This window comes from Dasypus novemcinctus, chromosome 8 (assembly GCF_030445035.2).
Source record: "Dasypus novemcinctus isolate mDasNov1 chromosome 8, mDasNov1.1.hap2, whole genome shotgun sequence".
In the NCBI taxonomy this organism is placed as follows: Eukaryota; Metazoa; Chordata; class Mammalia; order Cingulata; family Dasypodidae; genus Dasypus; species Dasypus novemcinctus.
The window spans coordinates 61,844,374-61,869,799 of record NC_080680.1 but is presented as its reverse complement, the minus strand read 5'-3'; the positions used below and the strand labels follow the sequence as shown (position 1 = coordinate 61,869,799).

General features: G+C 39.8%; 1 protein-coding gene across 4 annotated transcripts in view; it reads right to left on the bottom strand.

The window, feature by feature from the left end:
• The window catches only part of ADAMTSL1 (ADAMTS like 1), a 1,125,968-nt gene that overhangs the window by 149,338 nt on the left and 951,204 nt on the right, over positions 1-25,426 (bottom strand). For all 4 annotated transcript variants that reach the window (XM_058301906.1, XM_058301907.2, XM_071216754.1 and 1 more), the window contains one exon: positions 11,456-11,666. In XM_058301906.1, coding sequence (XP_058157889.1) covers positions 11,456-11,666 — 211 coding nt within the window. The remainder of the gene's footprint in view (positions 1-11,455; positions 11,667-25,426) is intronic.

Genomic DNA, 25,426 nt, shown 5'->3' with positions numbered 1-25,426 from the left:
CCTCTCCAGACAACAGCGGGTACTTTCAGCTTAAAAGGACTCAACTATTGGGTGATTGTGGCTCCAACCCATGCCTTAATAGGATAAGATGGGGCTGGTGTTTCCTTAGCATCTCCAGGCAGTGGTGGATATTCTTGGCCTAAAGGGACTGAGCTGTTGGGCGCAGGTAGAACCACCTCCATCACCCAATAGGATAGTAGGGGGCTGGTGCTTCCTCAGCCTCTCTGGGCAATGGTGGGTACTTTTGGCCTAACAGGACTAAGTTGTTGAGCATTGGTGGTTCCAGTCCCGCCCCCTAAAAGGCAGAAGGGACAATACTCTCTCAGCCTCTCAGGACAACAGCAGGCATATTTGGCCCACCAAGATTAGATTGTTGGGCATTCCAGGGGGTCTATTCCCACCCCCAGCAGGGAGAGGGTCTGGTGCTACATCAGTTTACCTGAGCAACTGTGGTCAGTTTGGACCAACATGGCATAGATTGCTTTCCACAACCATAGCTCCATCCCTACCCAAGGTAGGGGAGGAAGGGGTATGACACTACATCAGTCTCTCCGGGCAACTACAGGCCGTCTTGTCCTACCCAACTTGGATTATTATACACTGCTGCAGCTCTGTACCTACCCCTGACAGAGGAGAAAGTTGGGAGAAGCTTCATCAATTCCTGGGGTAACATGGGCAGCTTCAGCCTCCATAGTTTACAGCACCAACTATATCCTTGGCTCCTACTACACAACCATCAAGGGAGAAAAGACAAGAAATCCCTAAACTAAAGAGAGAAACTGCACCCATAAAAAATACATCTAAGCAAGCCAGATGCAAAAATATCAATAAAAAATTATAATCTATACCAAGAAACAGGAAGATATGGCCCAGTTAAAGGAAAAAGATAAGTCTCCAGATGACATAAAGGAGTTGAGACAACTAATCTTAGATGTTCAAACAAATCTCTTCAATAAATTCAATGAGATGGCCAAATAGATTAATGATATTAAGAAGACAAGACACTGGATGAGCACAAAGAGTCTGAAAGCATACATAGAAAAATAGCAGACCTTAAGGGGATGAAAGGTGCAATAAATGAAATAAAAAATGTGCTGAAGGCATATAACAGCAGATTTGAGGAAGCAGAAAAAAGGACCAGTGAGCTCAAAGACATGGCTTCCGAAAGTGAACAAATGAAGAAAATAATGGAAAAAATTGAACAGGGTCTCAGGGAACTAAAGGACAAGAGACATGCAAACATACATGTCATGGGGTCTCAGAAGGAGAAGAGAAGGGAAAGGGGGCAGAATGAATATTTGAAGGAATAATGGTGGAAAATTTCCCAATCCTATTAAAGCACATAGATATCCATGTCCAAGAACCACAATATACTCACATCTGAAAAAATCCAAATAGATCAACGCCAAGACACACATTAATGAGAATGCCAAAGACAAAGAGAGAATTCTGAGAGCAGCAAGAGAAAAGCAATGCATAATATGTAAGGGATACCAAATAAGATTAAGTGCCAATTTTTCATCAGAAACTATGGAGGCAAGAAGGCAGTGGTATGATATATTTAAGACACTGCAGGAGAAAAAATGCCAGCCAAGAATTTTATGCCCAGGAGGATTATCTTTCAAAAATGAGGGTGAGATTAGAAAATTCACAGATAAACAGAAACTGAGAGAGTTTATAACAAAAACACCAGCTTTGCAGGAAATACTAAAGGGAGTGCTATAACCTGAGATGAAAAGACAGGGGAGAGAGGCTTGGAAGAGAATCTAAAAATGATGACTGTATCAGTAACAGTAACTAAAAGTATCAAAAATAAAATGACAGATAAAATGCAAAGATCAAAATGGATGAAATAAGAACTGCCATTACAGTAAGAACATTGACTGTTAATGGCATAAATTGACCAATAAAAAGACACAGACTGGCAGAATGGATAAGAAAATATTAGCCATCTATATGCTGTCTGCAAGAGACTCACCTTAGACCCAATGATACCAAAAGACTGAAAGTGAAAGGTTGGAAGAAGATATTCCATGCATGCAGTAACCAAAAAAAAAAAAAAAAAAAAATGCTGGGATAGTGATACTTACATCATATGATATATTCTTTAACAGCAAAACTGCTATTAAAGACAAGGAAGGACATTACATATTAAAAGGGATGATTCACCAGAAAGAAATAACAATCATAAATATACATGCAACTAACCAGATGGCCCAAGATACATGAGGGAAACATGGACAAAACTGAAGGGAGAAATTAGACATCTCTACAATGGTAGTTGGAGACTTCAATACACCACTCTCAGCACTGGATAGAAAATCTGGGCAGGGAATCAATAAAGAAACAGAGAGCATGAATAATATGATAAATGGGCTAACCTTAATAGACATATACAGAACATTGCACCCCAAAACAGCAGGATATGAATTCTTTTCAAGTCCTTATGAATCTTTCTCCAGGATAGAGCATATGTTGGGTCACAAAGCATATCTCAATAAATTTGGCAAAATCAAAGTTATACAAAGCACATCCTCTGATCATATTCAAATAAAGTTGGAAATCAATAAGAGGCAGAAAAAGGGAAAACTCACAAACATATGGAGATTAAACTACACACTTTTAAATAATCAGTGGGTCAAAGAAGAAATTTCAAGAGAAATCAATAAATATCTCGAGATGAATGACAATGAGAATACAACATATCAGAACCTATGGGATACTGCGAAGGCAGTGTTGAGAGGAAAATTTATAGCCCTCAATGCTTACATTAAAAAGAAGAAAGAGCTAAAATCAATGACCTAACTACACAGCTGGAGGAAATAGAAAATGAACAGCAAGCTAATCCTAAAGTAAGTAGAAGGAATGGAATTACAAAGACTAGGGCAGAAATAAATGAAATTGAGAACAAAAAAATAAAATAGAGAACTAACAAAACCAAAAGTTGGTTCTTTGAGATTAACAAAATTGACAAACCCTTAGGTAGACTGACTAAGGAAAAAAGAGAAGATGCAAATAAATGAAATAAAGAATGAAAAGGGAAACCTTACTACTGACCCCACAGAAATAAGGGAGATCATAAGATGATACTATGAACAACTTTATGCTAAAAAACTAGACAATGGAAAAATTCCTAGGAATGTACAACCTACACTGACCCCAGAAGAAATAGAAGACCTCAATGAACCAATCACAAGTAAACAAATTGAAACAGTTATCAAACAGCTCCCCAAATGAAAAGTCCAGGACCAGAAGGTTTCACAGGTGAGTTCTACCAAGTATTCAAAGAAGATTTAATACCAATCTTACTCAAGCTCTTCCAAAAAATTGAACAAGAAGGAACACTACCAGATACATTCTACAAAGCTGGTATCACCCTAATAACAGAGTCAGATAAAGATACTACAAAAGAGAAAATTACAGACCCATTTCTCTAATGAATACAGATGCAAAAATCCTCTATAAAGTACTTGCTAATTGAATCCAACAACACATTAAAAGAATTATCCATCATGATCAAGTGGGTTTTATAACAGGCATGCATGGCTGGTTCAAAACAAGAGAATCAATCAGTATAATACACCACATTAATAAATCAAAGAATAAAAACCACACGATTTTCTTAATTGATGAAGAAAAGACATTTGACAAAATACAGCATCCCTTCTTGATAAAAATACTACAAAAAACATGAATTGAAGGAAACTTTCTCAACATGAATAAGGCCATATATGAAAAACCCACAGCTAACACTGTACTCAAGGTGAAAGACTGAGAGCTTTCCTGTTGAGATCAGGGATAAGACAAGGATGCCCACTGTCTCCACTGTTGTTCAACATAGTGCTAGAGGTCCTAGCTAGAGCAATCAGGCAAGAAAAAGAAATAAAAGGCATCCAAATTGGAAAGGAAGAATTAAAACTTTCACTATTTGCAGATGATATGATTGTATATCTAGAAAATCCTGAAAAACTACAACAAAGCTGCTAGAGTTGATAAATGATTTCAGCAGAGTGTCAGGATACAAGATCAATATGCAAAAATCAGTGATGTTTCTATACACTAGCAATGTGCAATCTGAGGAGGAAATCAGGAAAAAAATACCATTTACAATAGCAACTAAAATAATAAAATATTTAGGAATAAACAACCAAGGATGTAAAGCACTTGTATTCAGAAAATGATAATGCATTGCTAAAAGAAATAAAAAAGGACCTAAATAATTGGAAGAACATTCCAGGCTCATGCTCATGCAAAGACTAAATATCAGTAAGATATCAATTCTACCCAAATTTGAAATACAGAATCAATGCAATCCCAATAAAAATTCCACCAGTGTATTTTAAGCAAATGGAAAACACAATTATCAAATTTATTTGGAAGGGTAAGAGGCCCCGAATAGCCAGAAACATCTTAAAAAGGAAAAGTGAAGTTGGAGGACTCTCACTTTAAATCATATTACCTAGCTATAGTGGTAGCTATAGTGGTAAAAACAGCATGGTATTGGCATAAAGATAGACACATAGACCAATGGAACTGAACTAATGGTTCAGAAACAGACCCTCACAGCAATGGCCAAGTGATTTTTTACAAGCCTGTCAAACCCACCCAGCTGGGACAGAACAGTTTATTCAACAAATGGTGTTGGGAGAACTGGATATCCATAGCCAAAAGAAAGAAAGAAGACCCCTATCTCACACCTTACACAAAAATTAACTCAAAATGGATCAAAGACTTAAATATAAAAGTACAATAAACTCCTAGAAGAAAATGTAGAGAAATATCTTCAAGACCTGGTGGTGGTTAGTAGATTATTAAACCTTACACCAAAAACATGAGCAATAAAGAAAACATAGATAAATGGGACCTCCTCAAACTTAAACACTTCTGTGATTCAAAGGCAGCCCACTCAATGGGGAAAAAAAATATTAGGAAACCACTTATCTGGTTAAGTGTTTGATTTCCATTCTATATAAAGAGATCATACAACTCAACAATAAAAGAGCAAGCCATCTAATTTAAAAATGGGCAAAAGATTTAAATAGGCATTTCTCCAAGAGGAAATACAAATGGCCAAAAGCACATGAAAAAATGTTCCATATCACTAGCTAGTAGGAAATGCAAATTAAAATATCAGTGAGATATCATGTAACACCACATAGAATGGCCATTATTAAAAAAAGAGACAACATTAAGTGCTGAAGAAGAAGTGGAAAAATAGGAACATTCCTTCACTGTTGGTGGGAGTGTACAATGGTGCAGCCTCTGTGGAAGACAGTTTGGTGGTTCCTCAGGAAGCTAAATATAGAACTGCCATATGATGATCCAGCAGTTCCTCTACTAGGAATATATCCAGAAGAACTAAAAACTATGACATGAACAGATATCTGCACACTGATGTTCATAGCCATATTATTCACAATTGCGAAAAGATGGAAACAACCCAAGTATCCATCCACCAATGAATGGATAAACAAAATGTGATATATACATGCGATGGAATACTATGCTGCAGTAAGAAAAAATGAAATTGGGACACATGTGATAACATGGATGAATTTTGAAGACATTATACTGAGCAAAGTAAGCCAGACACAAAAGGACAAATATTTCATGACCTCATTAATATGAACTAAATATGAAGAATAAACACATAGAGTTAAAACCACTGTATCACTGATGTGGAGACAGTGGCCACGGTAGTTGCTGACGGCAGGGAGGAGGGAAGAAGAGAGATATGATGTGGAGGCATTTTTGGGACTTGGAATTGTCCTGAATGATATTGTAGGGACAGATGCTGGACATTATATATCCTGCCATAACCCACTGAATGTACTGGGGGAGAGTAAACTACAACGTAAACTATAATCCATGTGGTGTAGCAGTGCTCCAGAATGTATTCACCAAATGCAATGAATGTGCCACATTGATGAAAAGGTTGTTGACATGGAAGGAGTGTGGTGGGGTGTGGGGTATATGGGAACCTCTTATTTTTTTTTAATGTAATATTTTTTGTGATCTATGTATCTTTAAAAGAAGGCAAATAAAATTTTTTTTAAAAAAGTAGATGAGGAGGGTTGAGAAGAACTATTGATGCTTAACATATGTAGAGGTTTTAATTAACTTGACTGTTGGCAGTGGACTTGGCCCAATGATTAGGGTGTCCATCTACCACATGGGAGGTCCGTCGTTCAAACCCTGGGCCTCCTTGACCTGTGTGGAGGTGGCCCATGCACAGTGCTGATGTGCGCAAGGAGTGCCCTGCCACGCAGGGGTGTCCCCACATAGGGGAGCCCCACATGCAAGGAGTGCGCCCTGTAAGGAGAGCCGCCCAGCGTGAAAGAAAGTGCAGCCTGCCGAGGAATGGTGCCGCACACACGGAGAGCTGCCACAACAAGATGATGCAACAAAAAGAAACACAGATTCCCATGCTGTTGACAACAACAGAAGCGGACAAAGAAGAAGATGCAGCAAATAGACACAGAGAACAGACAACTGGGGTGGGAGGGGAAGGGGAGAGAAATAAATAAATAAATCTTTAAAAAAAATTACTTGACTGTTAAGTGTGGAAATGGATAGAGTTGATGGTAACACATTACAGTGAGTAGCAACTGGCTTATAAATGGGATTGTGGCTAAAAGGGTAGTCTGGGGAAGTAAATTTCAATAGAAAGGAAGCTAAAAAGCATTCTAGGGACTGAATAACACAATGAACCTATAGGTGGATGAGAATTGTGGTTGAGGGAACAAATGCAAGAGAGTCCTTCTGTGAGCTAGAGCAGATGTACATCACTATTGCAGGGTGGTGGGAATGTGGAGAAGCATGGGACAACTATAATTGGTGTGACCTACAGACTGTGGTTAACAGCAATACTATAATATTCTTGCATCAATGCCAAAGATGTACTGTGTTGATAATGGAGGTATATGGAAAAATTGTGTCAAATGTATGCTATGGACCATGGTTGGTGGTAATAGTCTGGTGATATTATCTCATAATCTGTAACAAATGTTCCACCATGGTGTGATGGTAAAGGGGTCTTGTATTGGAAATTTACACATGTATGACTGTTTTGCAAGTTCACAACCTCTGTAATAAAAATATATTTTTAAAAAATAGGGTTGGGGGAAAAATATACCAAATGTAAGATGGGGACTATAGTTGACAGTAATATTTTGATGATGCTCTTCCACAGTTTTTAACAAATGTTTCACAACAATGCAAAGGGGTGGTGGAGAGGTGATGTATGAGACCCCTATATGATGTTAAGTATGTTTATTTTGTAAGTTCACAATCTTTACTATACACTTATTGTTTATGCATGTTCATGTATGATGTACTTCAATAAAATATATACATTAAAAAATATATTACAGGGAATAGATGTAGTTCAGTGGTTGAGTGCCTGCTTCCCTAGTTACATGCCCTTTACTACCAAAGCAGCATGGAATTTATTAACTTAGTCATATATATTTGAGCCTTCAAAGAATATAGTCAATTTCTGTTTTCAGATGTTTTAGACCTCAGTGTTTTACTCACTTATTACTGTCTGATACCTTCAAATGCTTTACCAAATCACATTCTATGTTTGGTAAGGAGAAGGAAAGGGCTTTGTTGACTGGTTGTGAAGAGGCATAGAGGACACTTGGCTGCCTGAAAATAGCAGCTTTCTCTCAGCTTTAAGGTACAAGGGTATGTAAGAGACCATCCCCTCCTTCTGAGTAGGGTGACCATATACTTTTTCAGAGTGATATTTTTCAAAGTGAAAGACTGTCTCAGTAAAACTGGGATGTATGTCACCCCTCTTTTCAGTTATACCTTTTGTGACATTTATTTTCACTTAAAAGTTACATCTGATGTCATAATGGCAAGGAAACTGCAAAGCAAGATTTTATCTAAGTTATTCATTTAAAATCCTGCTGTGTTTTTTTTTTTAATACATGGGTTTAGTTTCCTTGGCTATTCAAGCAAATACTATACAATGAGTCAGGTTGAACAATAGGAACTTATTTGCTCATGGTCTTGAGGTTAGGAAATACTCCTAATCAAGATATCATCAAGGCCATGCTTTCTCCCTGAAGACCATGGTGCTCTGGGGCTGGATCCTGGAGATCCTTGGCCATTGGCTTGTCACGTGGCAAGGCACATGGCAGCCTCTTCTGGTCTCTCTCTTCTCTTCTGGGTTCCACTTATATCAGCTTCTGACTGCCTCTTCTGTGGCTTTCTATCTGTTTGAGTTTCATTCTGCCTATAAAGGACTCCAGTAATAGGATTAAGACCCATCCTCACTGAGGTGGGCCATACTTTAACTGAAAAAATGTCATCAAAACATTGTATTAAAAATGGGCTCATGCTCACAGGAATGTATTAAGTTTAAGAACATGTCTTTCTGGGGTACATATAACTTCACCCACCAAACTCCACCTTTGGATCCCCCAAAGACATGTTCTTTCTATATGCAAAATACAACTATTTCATAACATCCCCCAAAGCTGTAATTCATCTCTGAAGCAATACTGAGTACAAAGTCTCATCAAAATTGGTTAAAGATGTGATCTGTCCAGGGGCATAATTCCCCTCTTTGGACCTATGAGATCTAGAAAACAAGTTACCTGCTCCCAATGTACAAGGATGAGACAGGTATAGGATAAACATTCCCATTCCAAGATGGAGAAATTAGAAGGAAAACAGGGGTCATGATTCCAAACAATTCTGTAACCCAGCAGGGCAAACTCCATTAGATTTCAAGGTTTGACAGCCATCTATACTTTGATATTCTCTACTCCAGCCCTGATGGAATAGCAGTTCCACCACTTCCAAGGGCTTGCACAATGGCCACGCTATCCCCAAACATTGGGGTGAAGACTCCACCCTTTCTGGGATGGTGGCCAGGCTCTCTACAAACTCCAGGGCACAGGCTCCCCCCTCTCTGAGCATTGGTGTGGCAGCTCTCTCCCTGAACAACTAGGTAGAAGGCTCACCTCCTCTAAGCACAGGGGCAGATCTGCCCTTTTCACACCCATTTGTGGGTTCATTCTCTTGGCCAGAGATGTCTTTGGTCCAGTCCTCAGCTTCCGTGGTTCTGCCCTGGAAGTGATTTTCCCTTCAATTTGTGCTTTCTCTGACCGTTTTAGCCCAGACTGGCAGTGATTCCATTCACACAAATTTCACCAAAAAAAGTGTTGGATTTGCATGTAGCTCACAGAGGTGCAATCCATTAGACAGAAGGACTTTCCAAAGATCCTTCCTATATAACTTTTCCTCCAATCCTACTAAAATGACTGACTGGGTCCATTGTCAGTTAAACCCTCAAATGGAGACCTATTCCTAGAGACTCACTTCCCAGCAGCTCAGAATTTTCTAAACTATCAATTTCTGGTTTCTTTGTGCCTAGGAGTTCAGTTCTCAGATTACCCCTTTCTTCTCACATTTTACTAGAAGATTCAAGGGAAGGAACCAGGCTGTACTTTCCACACTTAGCTTGGAAATCTCCTCAGCTAAATATCTAAGTTTTTCATTTTCAAGTTCTGCCTTCCATCTGACATCAGAACTCAATTTTGTCAAGTTCTCTATCACTTTAAAACAAGGATCATCTTTCCTCCAGTTTCTAATACATTCATCATTTCCACCTAAGGACTGATCAAAAGTACCCTTAGTATCCATATTTCTACCAGCAGCCTCTTTAAAGCAGTCTAGGCATTTTAATCAAGCATTTTACAATTCTTCCAGCCTCTACCCATTAACCAATTCCAAAGCCATTTCCAAATTGTTTGGTGTTTGCAATCAATGGATTGGACTAAAGATGGGAATTTATTCACTTATGCTTTTGGAGTTTAGGAAAAAGTCAAAATCAAGTCATGATCAAGGTCATGCTTTCTCCCTAAAGACATTGGCATTCTGGGGCTGACTCCTGGAGATCCTTAGCTATTGGCTTGTCACATGGCAAGGCACATGGCAGCCTCTTCCAGCCTCTCTTTTCTCTTCCAGGTTCTGCACATTTCAGTTTCTGGCTGTTCCTCTATGCTTTCTCCTGTTTGAGTTTCATTCAGTTTATAAAGGACTCCTGTAATAGGATTCTGACTGAGGTGGGCTTTACTTTAACTGAAATAACATCATCAAAATTTCCTCCTTACAATGTGTTCATGCCCACAGGAATGGATTAAATTTAAGAAAATATTTTTCTTGGATGCATATACCTTCACACCACTACAACATGCAGAAAGATTTTTAAATTAAAGTTCAGTAAATAGCATATTAATATTAGATAGGATATTATAATAAAATAGTTGTTTTTTTATGTGTATGCTTTAGAGTAGAGGTCAAAAAACTTTTTCTGTAATGGACAGAGTAAATATTTTAGGTTTTGCAGGTCATGTGGTCTCTGTCATCATCAGTCAACTCTGTCATTGTAGTGCAAAAGCAGCCATAGTTAATACCTATAATAATGAATTTAGTTGTGTTGTAATAAAATTTTATTTATAAAAGATAGGTCATGGGCTCTCTTGGGTTAGAGTTAGTTTGCAGCAACATGGCAAAATGCACCAAGAAGGTGGGAATCGTGGGTAAATACAGAACCTGTTACAGTGCTTCCCTTCAGAAAATGGTGAAGAAAATTGTAATCAGCCTGCACACCAAGTACACTTGCTCTTTCTGTGGCAAGACCAACATGAAGAGAAAAGCTGTGGGGATCTGGCATTGCAGTTCCTGCATGAAAACAGTAGCTGGTGGTGCCTGGACCTACACCACCCCTTCTGCAGCAGAGTAAAGTCTGCCATCAGGACACTGAAGGAAGTGAAAGACCAGGAGGAGCACCACAATTTGGACCATCTCTAGCCTATGGCAAGTGAGTTAATTTATATAACAAAAAACAAACAAACAAAAAAACAGGCCATGGGCTGGATTTGGCCCATGGATTGCAGTTTGCCAACCCTTGCTTTAGGACAATGGTCCCAAACATTTGGAATATGCAGGACCAGTAGCATTAAAAAAAAAAAAAAAATCTGGGAATTAACTCAGGATTTCTTTGTAATTTTCTAAGTAATAATGTTTTTTAAAAAGTTAAGAAAAATAATTGCCTAGTACATTATTTCTCAGAATTTTAAATAGCAAAAAAGTGGAAAGGACACAACTTTAGACAAATGTTGCTTTATGGAAAACCTACTAGATGGCCTCTCTTTGTCTAATATTCCTTAATCTGGTGAAACTTTGTTATGAATATGCTAAGGTTGACAGGTAGGTCATTTGCTTCTGGAGGTCACTGGGTGTGGTACAGGAGAAAAAGCATGGTATTTATAGTTAAAAGATACGAATTTCAAATGAAGTAGAGGAAGTACTAATAAGGGAGGGATGAGCAGACCTTGAACATTCCTTGGGACAAAATTCCTCTGAGCAAGCATTCTCTGTCCTGAATCACCACTGCACATGAACCCTCCAATGTTGAAGTAACACCAGAACTCACCGGTTGCCACTGTGCAGGGTACCAGCCTGGGGGGCAGTTGAAGCGATTACAAGCTTGTACTGTGCTGGGCTTGGGCTGGTGACATAGCTCATCAGTCAGGATTACAGTTTCATTCATCTCTCTGGAAAGAAGATGGGAGCAGAAGACATCTCTAGTCTGCAGGCCGACCCCACAGGTGAGACTACATGCACTCCACTTGCCAATTTCCCATCTGAGAAGAAATCAGAGAAAAGGAGGAAGCTGTTAGTTTCTGTGGAGAGAACATTTCCCACAAGGTCAAGAGTTATTAACAGAGTTAAAATACCCAACTGAGGATGTGGAAAATTCCATCACAAGATCAGAAGGAAATTTTATCTCAAGCCTAGAACACACCCTCTCTCTTGATGCTTCAGAATTCATTAAGAATAAATAGAAGAGAGTGAAAAATGGAGCAACCAAATTTTATCAATAATATCACAACAATCAATATCAATAAAGATCACAACAATGTGTATTTTGATGAAAGCATAAGTTTTATCAAAATAAAGGGGAGGGGTATGCTAGAGTACATAAAGACTTTGTGTACTACATATTAAATAGTGGGTCTAGCAGAAGGCTTTCTGCTAATTAAATAGTGGGTGTAGCAAAAGTCTTTCCGCTAATCTCTCTAGCCCCCATTTTTAGTGAGACTGAAAATTTGTACTTGTTTTTAAAGTGAAAAGTCTTTGGCTCCAACTTCCTTCAAACTTCCGTCACAGCATAGAAACATCTCTATCTTATATATAAATATCATCACTGCCTTGAACTGGATAATGTCACAAAAAGGAAAGCTGCTAAAGAGATCATTTTCTGGAGGGGGAATAAGTGGAGAGAAAATCTCATTACCTGAAAGTAGAATTCAAACAGAGAGAGGTGAGTTGAGCTGAGTACAGAAATTGACCAGTTCCTAATGGCTGGGTCTTGAGAAATACATTTACAGTGAGCAAAAGGCCTATAAAAACAATCCCACTGCATTTCCCTGTTGATCCAGCTTTCAAAATGGGAATGATAAGGACAAGCTCAGTTGCTTGGTCTCTGCGTCAGAAGCATTCTCTAATGATTAATTTTAGGAAGTTCTGTTTACAGTTTGAGGCACAAAGATACTACAAAGTGGAGTTAGCCAAGAAAAGCATGGCAAGCAGATCCTTCGGTAGCTAGACCGCCTAGCTTTTGTAGGCAGCTCTGAAAATTGGTTTAAAAATCTTTAGACTTAATGATTACCAACAGACTGCAAAATAGTGTATATTCTCTCAACTTCTTCCTGCTACTCTGACATTTAACTACTTTTAAAACACCTATTTTGACCACTTCCTTTCATCTACCCTATGTATCATATTGAGCTACTTTGTTATTCTCAATTCACACCATGGTTTCCTAGCTCTGTCTTACTCAAGCTGTTATGCTTAATTTTTAAAAATATTTTGTCCTTTGTCCTTTCCTTGCCCTTCAAAATTTTCCATTTTGACACCCAAAATCAATACATAATTTCAAGGACACTATCCTTAATTGCTGCAGACATGAATTACTTTCTCCAATGTATTACAGTTACTCTGCCTGTTTTTAGGGCTCTACTGGAGTATACACTTCTAGATGGCAAGATCTGTTTCTGAGTCAGTTTTGTATACCTCACAAGGTCCATTACAGTACCTTCTAGGTAATTAATGTATATGGTTAATAAATACCTGATAAATGAATAAATGGAAGGAACCAAATATCATTAAGTGGGCACTTTACAAACATTATCTCATTTAACTAGCTCTAGAACAACAAGAGACTATTGATTTTTCTTATTTTACGGTGCTGACTTGCATAAGAACCCATGATTAGTAAGTAGTGGATCCAGGATTCAAGGTTGTGTCTGGCTTTAAAGCCTACCATGTAGGATATACCTTGAAACCTCTCCTATAAACATTTACAAAATTTTATATGGATAGGAGACACTGGGTTGAATATTTTTCTTTTAGATATTCCTTGAATGAAATTTCTATAAATTTATCTTATTTTTAGAATCCTAGAAGTGGTTAATTCCAAGGTGTAAAATATTGCAGGGTATTGGTTTTAAATATGTTCATATGTTCTTAGCCACTCCTCCCCTCTAAAAATGGAGTATATGGGCTGGACAAAAATTTCTTCCATTTCTATATATCCAATTTTGATCTATTATTTCAAGGACACTATCCATATCTGGTGCAGACATAAATTACTTTCTCCATTGTATCATGGTTACTCTGCCTGCTTTTAGGGCTCTACTGGAGTATACACTTCTAGAAAGCAAGATCTGTTTCTAAGTCAGTTTTGTATCCCTCACAGGGTCATTTCTTATGACTCATTTCTCACAACTGAGTGAGGCAGAAGTGATGCTGTGTGACTTCCAAGGGTAGATAATAAGGATATAGTTTCTACTTGTCTCTCTCTCTTGAATTGCTTGCTCTGGAGGAAACCATCCATCATGTCATGAGGATGCTCAAGTGATTTTTTTTCCCCAAGATTTATTTTACTTATTTCTCTCCCCTTCCCCCCATTGTCTGCTCTTTCTGTCCATTCGCTGTGTGTTCTTCTGCATCCGCTTGCATTATCCAGCGGCACTGGGAAACTGCATCTCCTTTTTGTTGCGTCATCTTGCTGTGTCAGCTCTCCGTGTGTGTGGCGCCACTCCTGGGCGGGCTGTGCTTTTTTCACATGGGGCTGCTCTCCTTGCAGGGTGCACTCCTTGCACGTGGGGCACCCGTATGCAGGGATGCCCCTGCATGGCAGGGCACTCCTTGCACGTAGCAGCACTGCGCGTGGGCCAGCTCACCACACAGGTCAGGAGGCCCTGGGGACTGAACCCTGGACCCTCCATATGGTAGACAGATGCTCTATCAGTTGAGCCATGTCCACTTCTCTCAAGTGATTCTAAGGAAAATTCAAATACAAAGAAACCCACCAACAGTCAACACCAACTTGCCAGGCATGTGAGTGAGCTGCCTTGAAAGCTAGCGCAGCTTCAATAACTGCAATATACTGAGACTCCTTGAGCCAGAATTGCCTACCCAAACTCCTCCCAAGTTCATCATCTTCATGAACGGAGAGAGATAATAAATGTTCATTCCTGCTGTAAGCTACTAAATTTTGGGGAAATTTGTTATGGAGCAATAGATAACTAATACAAGTATATCTCTCTCTCCCAAGAGAACTGTGCATATGTTCATCAAAAGACATTTACAAGAGTCCTGGGTGGTACTGCAGGGGCAGATGCTGGACATTGTATGTCCTGCCATGGCCCACTGGGTGGACTAGTGGAGAGTGTAAACTACAGTGTAAACCATTATCCATGTGGTGCAGCAGTGCTCCAAAATGTATTCACCAAATGCAATGAATGTGCCATGATGATGAAAGAGGTTGTTGATGTGGGAGGAGTGGGGTGTGGGTGTGGGGGGTATATGGGAACCTCTTATATTTTTTGAATGTAACATTTATTAAAAAATAGAGGAAAAAATATCCCGGTCCTCTTTGATATTCTACTATTTTGATATTCTACTAAGAGTATTTGATATTCTACTCTTGTGACTAGTTATGGAAGAAATTATAGCATTGATGTGGAGAAAGTGGCCATGGTAGTTGCTGAGGGCAGGGAGAGGGAAGAAGGGATGTGATGTGGGGGCATTTTTGGGACTTGGAGTTGTCCTAAAGGATACTGCAGGGACAGATGCTGGATATTATATATGCTGCCGTAACCCACTGAATGTACCTGGGGAGAATGTAAACTACCAAGTAAACTATTATCCATGTGGTTCAGCTCCAAAATATATTCGCCAAATGCAATGAAAGTGCCACAATGATGAAAGAGGTTGTTGATGTGGGAAGAGTGGGATGAGGGGGGTGGGGGTATATGGGAACCTCTCATATTTTTGAATGTAATATTTTGTGTAATTTATGTATCTTCAAAAAATACAATAAAAAAATTGATGGGGTGGGGGGTGGGGAGTGGGGTATATGGGAACCTCTTGTGTTTTTATCGCAACATTTTATATGCTCTATTAACTTTAAAAAAGATAATTAAAAAATAAAATAACATAAAAAAAGACATTTACAAGAGTATTCATAGCACTATTCATAATAGCTCAAATTGGAACAGGCCAAATGTTCATCAGTTGAATGGATAAAAAATTGTGATACATTCATATGAATAAACTATAACTACAAAGAACAACATGGAAGTATCTCACAAATATAATATTGAGTGAAAGAAGCAATACACACAGGAATTCATACTGTGTGATTTCATGAATATAAAGTTCAAAACTCACCCTGATCTACGGTGTTAGAAGTCAGTTGCTGGTTACCCTTGGGGTTAGTAAATAGAAGAAGGGCACACAGGGGCTTCTGGAATGCTATTATTCTTCCAAATCTGAAAGATACACAAATCATAAGTGTACAGCTTGTGATTTGTGTACCTTTCTCTGTTTGTTATACTTCAAAAAAGTGTTTTTTTAAAAAGATTTAATTTACTTTTTTATTTCTCCCCACCTCCTCGTTGTTTGCACTTGCTGTGTGCTGTGTCTTTAGGAGGCATGGGGAACTGAATCCCAGACCTCCAATGTGGGAGGGAGATGCCTAATTGCTTGAGTCACCTCCGTTCCCTGTTTTCCTTTTTGTGTCTCTTGTTGGGTCATCTTGGTGAGTCAGCAGCTTACCACCCTTGCTTGTCATGTCAACTTGCTGTCTTGCTTGTTTTCTTTAGGAGGCACCGAGAATCTTTGCTCCCTGCTTTGTTCTGTCTCTCATTATGTTTTTCTTCTTGTGTCTCTTGTTGTGTCCGCTTGCCATGTCTACTCATCATGCTAGCTAGCTGTCTTCTTTAGGAGGCACTGGGAATCGAACCATGGACTTCCCATGCGGTAGGTAGGAACTCAGTCGCCGGAGACACATCCGCTTCCCAAAAGCTTTTTTTTCACTTTTAAGTGAAAAGCAAAATATGAGTGTAAAAAAACCAAAATCCAACAACCAGATACAATGCTGATAACTCACTCCATGTATGTCTCATAAAGGAGTTGCCTACACAGTTAATGCAGTCTCAAGTTTAAAACTTGCCACCGTAGAGGCTCTGTCCCAAGTTTAAAGCTAGTCACAGTAGAGGCTCTATGCTCTGCCACCCCCACCATCTCTGGCAGAAATTTAGCTTCTGGACCACCTTGAGGCATTTTGGCAGCCACGAGGCCACTTCAGTATTGCTTGGAGAAACTCATAAAACAAAACAGACATAGCTATTTGTTATAAAAGTACATTATATTCTCAAGGAAGGGGGGTGTGCAGGAAGTTAGTTGATTCCAAGTGAATAATATATCAAATATATCAATCAACTTAGGCCAAAAAAGGGAAAGGAGAGAATCTTCCCCTTCTTCTCCCTTATATAGAGGCTGCGATTGTGGGACACCAGGGCCTTGTGCCCTTGATGGCCGCTGAGAGTCCCCTCCCTACAATTTGTGCTTTTGGCAGTTTCTGAGGGAGAACTGCAGGCCAGTGGGAGTCAGACTGAGGGCAGACTGGCTGTGACTGCCAGTGCGGAAGACACCTGCGGCCTCTCCCCAGCATGACGGGGCCTGGCTTTCCCATAAGCCCAGTGCTGAGATGGACAGGTGCCCTGGTCCCAGCAGCAGAGGGTGAGGGTGCTAGTCCCTCTTCTTTCTCTTTGCCCAACTGACTTTTACTCATCTTTTCATTTCTACTTAATGTATTACATCCTCAAGAGGAGTGCCTCAAAATTTTCCTGCTATATGGTCTCATCGACACAACCCCATTTGAATATTCTCAACAAACTTGTAATCTGAGAGCCTCACTCAACTCTTAGCTTGATGCGGACATGGGACCACGTGTGCCTTGGTTTACCACTGTGTCCCTAGTGCCTAGCACACTGCCTGGTACACAGCAGATACCCAGCAACTTTGTGGTGACTCACACTAATTGGAATCACCACTGAACTGTGTTTGTACCTTTGGAATGGTCACTTGGCTAGCTTCAATCTTAGCTGTGTCTAAACAACTGTCTACCCCAATTTCAAAACTCCAAAAGTTCTAAGCACTACAAATTTTTCTTAAGTATGGTATAAACTCTTTTGGTGACAAAACCAGATCCGACCATGATGCTCTTGATGGGCTGATTCCAATTAGTGTAAATATTTATATATTTTACTACAGAAATATTAGCCTGTTGGATTACGGAATGCATCTGAATTTGCTGGGGGTGTTCAATAATACATGCTACATTAATCCAAACATACTTTTAAAATACAAAAAATTCTGAATTTCAAAGCACATTTTTCCCAATGGTTCTTCCTAAAGGACTGTGGTCCTATATAAGGAGGGCAGTAAATGTGACCACTGTGGCTTCTTTCAGTTGTTAGGCCTCAGGTGTGTTTAGCTTCACTGCTGGGCCCTTGGCAAAATGTTAACAAGACTATGGTTTCTTTTCTATTTTGTACAGTGTTTCTGCCCCCTTTTGTCAGAATCTGCTTACAGGAAAGGCTCTGTGACCTGAGAGCCCACAGTTCATACCCTGTACCTTTAGATTTGGCCCTGCCAACTCCTAAGCGACTCTAGACCAAGAGTGGACAGGACACAGAGGGTTAACCCTCTTTACTCCCCCACTGGCTTGACTGGGGGGTCACTCCAGCCATCCGCCAGCAGCAGGTCTACCTGGGTGTTTGTGCCATTGCAACTGGAGTTCAGGCTTGGTTTCCCTGATGGCACTGGACTGGAGCTGTGCCTAAAATCCAGCCTACTGGACTATGGTCCTTTCTCTCCACTGGTTCTAACCAGCCCTCATCAGGGGCTAGGCTGAGGACCCTCAGCTGTAAGTACAAATCATAATGTGACAGTAATCCAGCTGACACCACACACATTATCACCAACGGTGACAGTAATGCTTACATTCATGGATTGCTTACAATGAGTCAGGTACTGTGCTAAGTGCTTTAAATGCATGAGTTCATTTAATCGTCTCAGCTCCCAGAGATAGGTGCTCTTGTTATCTGCCTTTTAAGGACAAGGAGCTGAAGCCTGGAGAAGTTACATGATTGATTAGTCATGGCCTAGAAATGTCTGCTCCTGGGTCTCACACAACTGACAATGCCACCTGCATCGCATCCACTTTCCCCATGACTTGGACATAGGGCACTGAGAATGGGGCTACCCTGTGCCCCTTCCTGAGGACCAGTGCTGTGGACTTCTAAGCCCAAGCTCACACCAGCCCAGTCTCTCTCTTCCCAGCAGCTTTCTCCAAGGTTCCAGCAGGACTCAGGTCTAAGCTTACCCAAGATGGGGGGTACGTACATTAGCCCATTTACTACTTATATTAATCCTATGAAGCAAGTACCATGATTTCCCCCATTTAACAGGATGAGGAAACAGGCTCTGAGGGGTTAAGTACCTTGTTCAAAGTCTCACAGCTAGTAAACACAAGAATCAGCACTGGAACGCAGACAGCCTGGCTTCAGAATGCCTAATTGTTGTATCAGAGGCCTCTTAAGGCCAGTATGATGGATTCAGCACACCAAGCATATCTGAGTAATAAATTCTAGAATCTCTGGTGCTATAGCTTCAGAACATGGCAAATGACAAAAAGGACACATCTAGTCTGAAGTAAGAAACCAACACGCTTGTGCCACCCAGGGTCCTGAATACACTTGTAGTTGTTATTTCAGGAAAGCAACAGTGGTTCTGGGCAGCCAAATGGGCAAAGGCAGTGCGGTTGCTGAACAGATACGTTTGTTTTCCGCCAAGGTGGCCATCCGAGTTAATGTTGGTAATCAAGGACCCACTGCGGTTGGCTCTTTTAGCAGCTTATGTTTTATTGGTTGAACAAAGGAGGATTTTTTTGCCTTCCCTGTGGACAAGGGCTCATTATGTGAGTTGCCAAAGTTTTTCTCCCCTACCCTGTCAGAGAAGGTAATGGCTGTTGCCTCCAGCAACTCACTGTTTGTTGTTGGTATAAATGCACATAATTTCTAATGGTAGACTTCCCCCACTCCAAGCTCTTATGCCCTAAGAACCTGCCCTTACTTTGGCTTTTGCAGCAAAGTAAGGTTTGTTTCTTTACTTGAAAGTTTAAAATGCTGTTTTTGTTTGAAGGAAAGATCTCCTAGTAAATTGAAGTTATTTGGTAGATGCGTTCGTTAAACTTGTGTGTAACCTTCCAACTTGACATTTCTGCCTAATATTTCTATCTTGGGGTATTTATAAAGTCCTCTGAAGATATTTGTTTCCCTTACAGTGCTTCTGAGGTCAGCAGGCAGATGGCAATTTGATAACAATAAATCAGACACCTTCGAATATTGCCCACTCTAAAGAACCTAAGATGGGGAAGTAGAATTCTCTCTCCAGTCCCACAGTTTGGAGTCCTGTGCCACTTTCAGGTTCTTAAGACTGTCGTTAGCTGCTCCTGATATGTCTCCACATATCCCGTTTCCAGCTTCCAAGCTATCCACAGCCCACAGCTGCTAAAATGTCAGGCCAAAATGCAAATCTGCTCATTTCACTTCCTCTGATTAAAAACCTTAAAGCTGAACTCTTGGTTGGGGGTCCAGGTACCGCATGTTCTGGGCTTAGCTTTGGTCTAGTGCACTCAGTGCCGGAAGGAGGAGGGAGGCATGCCTGGAGGTGAATTTCCTAACTGGGCTTTTTTCTTTCCTTTGTTTTTTAAAATTTTTATTTATTTTTTTCTTCTTTATTTTCTTTTAAATGTTACATTCAAAAAATATGAGGTCCCCATATACCCTCCACCCCAACCACTGAACCCCTCCCACATCAACCACCTCTTCCATCACTGTGGCACATTCACTGCACCTGGCGAATACATTCTGGAGCACCGCTGCACCACATGGACAGTGGTCCACATTGTAGTCCACACTCTCCTCCAGTCCACCCAGTGGGCCACAGCAAGACACACAACGTCCAGCATCTGTCCCTGCAGCACCACCTAGGACAACTCCAACTCCTGAAAATACCCCCACACCATATCTCTTCTTCCCTCTCCCGACCATCAGCAGCCACCGTGGCCACCCTCTCCACATCACTACTACAATTTCTTCCCTTACTAATCACAGTAGTTCCCCAGCAGAACACCAGTAAGTCCACTCTAATCCATACTCTATTCCTGCATCTTGTGGACCTGGGATGTCTATGTCCAGTCTCCCTCTACATCAAGAGGGGGTTTAGATTCCACATGGATGATGGATGCAATTCTCCTGCTTGCAGCTGTAGGCACTCTTGGCTCCCTGGTGTGGTTGACTCACAGCCTGAGCCTTGGCAGGGGGTGGTCCACTGGCATGTGACAGGGTCCTGCTCTGGGCCAAGGGAAGCTGCGAGTTGAACACTGAGGGAGGATTGAACAAATACATAAATGCATGGAGGAATGGAGGATAATGGGAAGCAGATTGCTTACTGTCAGAGAAGGAAGTTAAAGACAGGGAAGGTGAGACAGCTAGAATAAACCTTGTAGTACTGGAATGATACTGAAAACAGTGGGAATTTATGGCTTTTGATAGATCGACATAGATACAGATATAGCAACAGATATGTGTGTGTATACAAATAAACATGCATATACATAAATGTGTGTATCTATACCTATCTATATCCTAGCTCTGTTCTCTGACAGACCTACAAGTAAGGGTATCCCTGTAGTAAAAAGCATACCATGTACCCAGATCTTGGGTTCCTAAATTCTATTCTCCACTAAAAGGAACCCATTCTTGTAGAAATGGCTGACTCCAGGACAGGGACTGAGAAAACATAGGATAAGCCTGGGAAATTTTGTTGTACCAGAAAACAAGGAAGTGCTCAAAGAATGAAAGAAATGTTAAAAGTACTCCGGGACCAGCCTGAAGGACTCAACTGACCAAGTCTGGGACAATTTGAGTCATAGATTTTAGCTCTTTTAGTAAAATAGGAATCCAGGAATAAATGAGTGAGTAAATAAATAAATAAATAAATGAGAGAAGGGAAAGGTCTACTCAACAGTACAATGCCAATTAATAACCTAGAAAAAAATGATGGAAGTTAGAAAGCTACCTTTAGGTAGTCATCATAAAAATAATTCATTCATGCAAGAATCATGAATGAATGCTGAATGAGGTGGGTACATTTTGATGAGGAACAGGACATTTACTTAGTCTCAGATTAGGTCCCCATACACTACTTGTTACAGACTATTAATAAATGAAACATACATCTTAAATAATTTTGTGGTGGAGAAACCTGACTGAAATCATCTTAAACAAGGGATAAAAGTTAGCATCATCAATAATGGAACATATTGACATTGTGTAACTCCTGACGAGATATACTGAGAAGAATGTAACATACTTCTGTACTATTCCTGTCAAATATTAAAAAATCATGAAGGCACATCAGGCATTGGAAAGCAAGGATCATTATATACAATAACTGGTCTGACTCTTCAAAAAATGTCAAGAATATTAAAGACAAGAAGAATGCCTTCTTCTCGGAGGAATGCTCTGAGACTTGGAAGTCTAAAAGGAAATGACACCTAACTGTAATATGTGACCCTGGGCCTATAAAGGACATCATTGGAACAACTTGCAAAATTAAAATGGGATCTGTGGATTAGGTGGTACTATTGGATCAATGTCATTTCTTGATTTTGATGGTTATAGTACGGTTATGTAGGACAGTATCCCTGTATTTAGGTAATAAGCACTGAGGTAATAAGAGCTAATGGGGCAATCTCTGCATTTATTTTCAAGTGGTCCAAAAATGGCAACAGTTAAGGAACTGGGGTGCAAGGATATAAGGGAACTCTGTAATATTTCTGCAACTTTTTTATTATTTTGAAATTATTTCAAAATAAAGTTTATAAAAACATCAATTGGGTTGGCTGACATGTAATATAGTATACAAAAAAAGATTTCTGGTTTAATCTCAGATCACCCCTATATTTAGCTCTTTTCTTCCCTCTAGCCTCCCTTCACTACGCTATAGTTACTTGCATACCTGTTTGCCTCCCACACTAGATTATGAGCTCCCAAGAGGAAGAGCCCTGGCTTCCTCATCGTAATCTCTCCAGCACTACTACAGCACCTTGCACACAGCAGATGCTCAGGGAGACAGTGCGGCATAATTCATAAGACCTCTGGTTCTGGGATCAGATTATCTGAGAATCAGTCTTCCTCTGCCACACTGTATAATCTTGGGCAAGTTACTTACAATGTACTCATCCTTAAAATGGAAATAATATCAATAGCTACTTTTACAGACTTGTTATGAGGTTTAAGTGAGAAAATCTAGGTAAAGGGCTTAGCACAGGGTCTGGCACAAATCAAGGGGTGAACAATGATTAACTGGATTTGATTTTCATTGAATGCATGAATGATTACTGTAAGGATAGGGATTAAGCAAGTAGAGTAGGAAGGCATTAGTTGAGGAAGACTTCCTGGAGCAAGTCAGAAAAGGTAACCACAGGGTAAGGAAATGAGGGAAGGGGCATTTGTGACATGCCCCCATTAACTTGACGTTTAAGCATTCACATTCACTTCTGAGCATACGGAAAGAAGTGGGAAGCATGCTCACCACCTTCAAGATGCTTTCAGCACAGATGAGAGAACTGACAGCCACCCAGGAGTCTAAGAAAACAAAGTTAGACAATAGTAAAGAGCTAATTGCTAAGCTGTGTGGCTAAACCATGAGTACTGCAGGGGGTTAGAAAGAGGCAAGGTGGTAGTCATAATCCCCTGCATTTACATGACTGATTGTAGTAAACAAAGACAGTTCGTCAGTTGTCTCACGTAGTACTCCCAAATCTGAAGTAAGCAGAGCAGGCATTACTATCTCCATCTTATAAACAAACAAGCTGAGGCTCAGAGAAACAAGTTTGTTCACCAAGGTTGGAAAGAAAACTCATGTTACTCCTTCTCAACTGCTAAGTCACTAAGGGCTGGAGTAGCAAATCATGTAGGGTTACAAAGAGAGACAAGATTAGAAGAGCAGTTAAACTTAGCTGTAGCAGATTTTCTACCACTCATAAAACACTGCTATATTTGAGAAAATCCCTGAAAGGGGCCTAGGGGGAAAAAAAAATAAAAGACTCAAGGAAATGATAGACAATAAAGAGTAAAAATATGTTTGAAGGCTAAAAATTAACCAAAAGTGGACATATGATAAATAGCACCAAGAGAAACACGGCTGGCTATAAAACAGTAACTTGTGTGGCTCAGGAACCAGAAGATAGAGTCATATTTCTCTTAGAATTCTGCCTGGTTGGCCTGAGGTTTTGGCTCCATAAAACAGTTATAGCCAAGATTATCAAACATCTGAGGTGGCAAAGCACTCATTTCCACTGCAGAAAACTGTGGTCAAGGTAACTGTTTTAGCCATGCCAGTTTTCCTCACCTGATAATCATTTTTAAAAAATGTGGTTACTGATATTGCAAAGGACTCCTGCCAAGACTTGTTTTTTTTTTTTTTTTTTTCCTGTGGTTGTTGTTGTTTGTTTGTTTTTTTAAGTACATGGACAGGTCTTGGGGGTAAAAACACAGTTGCAGCAAGATATATTTACATCTCATTACAAGCATGCCATTTGCCTCTAAACCTTTCTCACAAAGCATGTCATACAGTAGAATGGGCCCCAAACATGGTCCAGTTCAGAATATCTTCAGCTTCCCTTATCCCCACAACATTTCTTGATACCACCACATAGACTAAGAAAGACTAGTGTGTTATTCACCTCTACCCAGCTTGATTCAGTTAAAATGTTTTAGTTCTTGTTCCCATGCTCTGATCATCCTGTTTTCTAGGTATCAATACATTAAAAATGATAATGATTTCCTGCTGGCTGCTATACTTAGATAAAACTTCCTCAAAAACAGATTAAGAGGGTCGAGGACCTGCAAAATCTCTTTTGCCCTTGAGCTTTCAAGATTTTGGTTGTCTTGTCTAGAATTCTAGTTGGAAATATATTATTGAAAATAATTACAGAGCTGTTCTCTGTATAATAAGATCATGGATGAGAGTAGGCATTATGTAGATTACAAACACAAGTGTCCTTTGCCATCATTTTTCTCTTTATCACTCTAACAAAATCTTTTGGTTTTCATTGTAGTTTTTTTTTCTTTCCTAGTTTATCTTAATTGATTAGCTTCCTTACACTGAAGGTCTTCCACTAAACAAACCCCTTTCCTTTTCCAGAATTACATGCCTCAAATAGAGTGTGCTTCTGCCAAGCTTGACTCCTCGTGGGCTTAGCACATCATTTTTCTTTTTCATATCTGTGAATTTGCTTCCAATTCTCCCTGCCTGGGATGTCCTCCATGTTCCTGTGTCAAGGTCTGATTCAAGCCCTTTACTCATCTAGGAAGGTTTCCTTGACCATCCCATCCCACATCAAGGTACACTCCTTGCAATCCTATTGGATTTATCATCATTTTTGTTTATATTTATATTCCACATGTATATTCCATCAGCACTTAATAGACAGCTGCTCCAAGCCAAACGCTGGATCATCTTATTTTATACAACTCAATTTCCTTAAGTATTTTTCTCTAGTCATTATCTTAAATAGAAAAAAAGGCTTTTTTAAGATTTGGGATCAAGTCTTATTTTGGGGTCAAGGGATTTATTTGGCATCCATCAAATTAGGCCATCAAGTTCTCCACTTACTTATTCATCATAAATTGGTATCCTTCCTCTAAAACCCTACAAACCCAAGTATTTCTCCTTCTTGAGTTAATTTTCTGGAGTAGTTTTTAATACGTTTATTTAAATTAAACAGAATCCTTTCTAGGCATTCATGTTCATGAAGTTTATCTGACAGGGAAATAACTAGAAAGATAAACCTAATTCTGTTATCTCTCAAGATTCTGTCTCTTCTCATCACAAATGTTTTCACCTTGAAATTTTTTTTTCCCATCCAGGCATTCAGCTATTCACATATACATGTGTGTGCATGTACCCATGCATG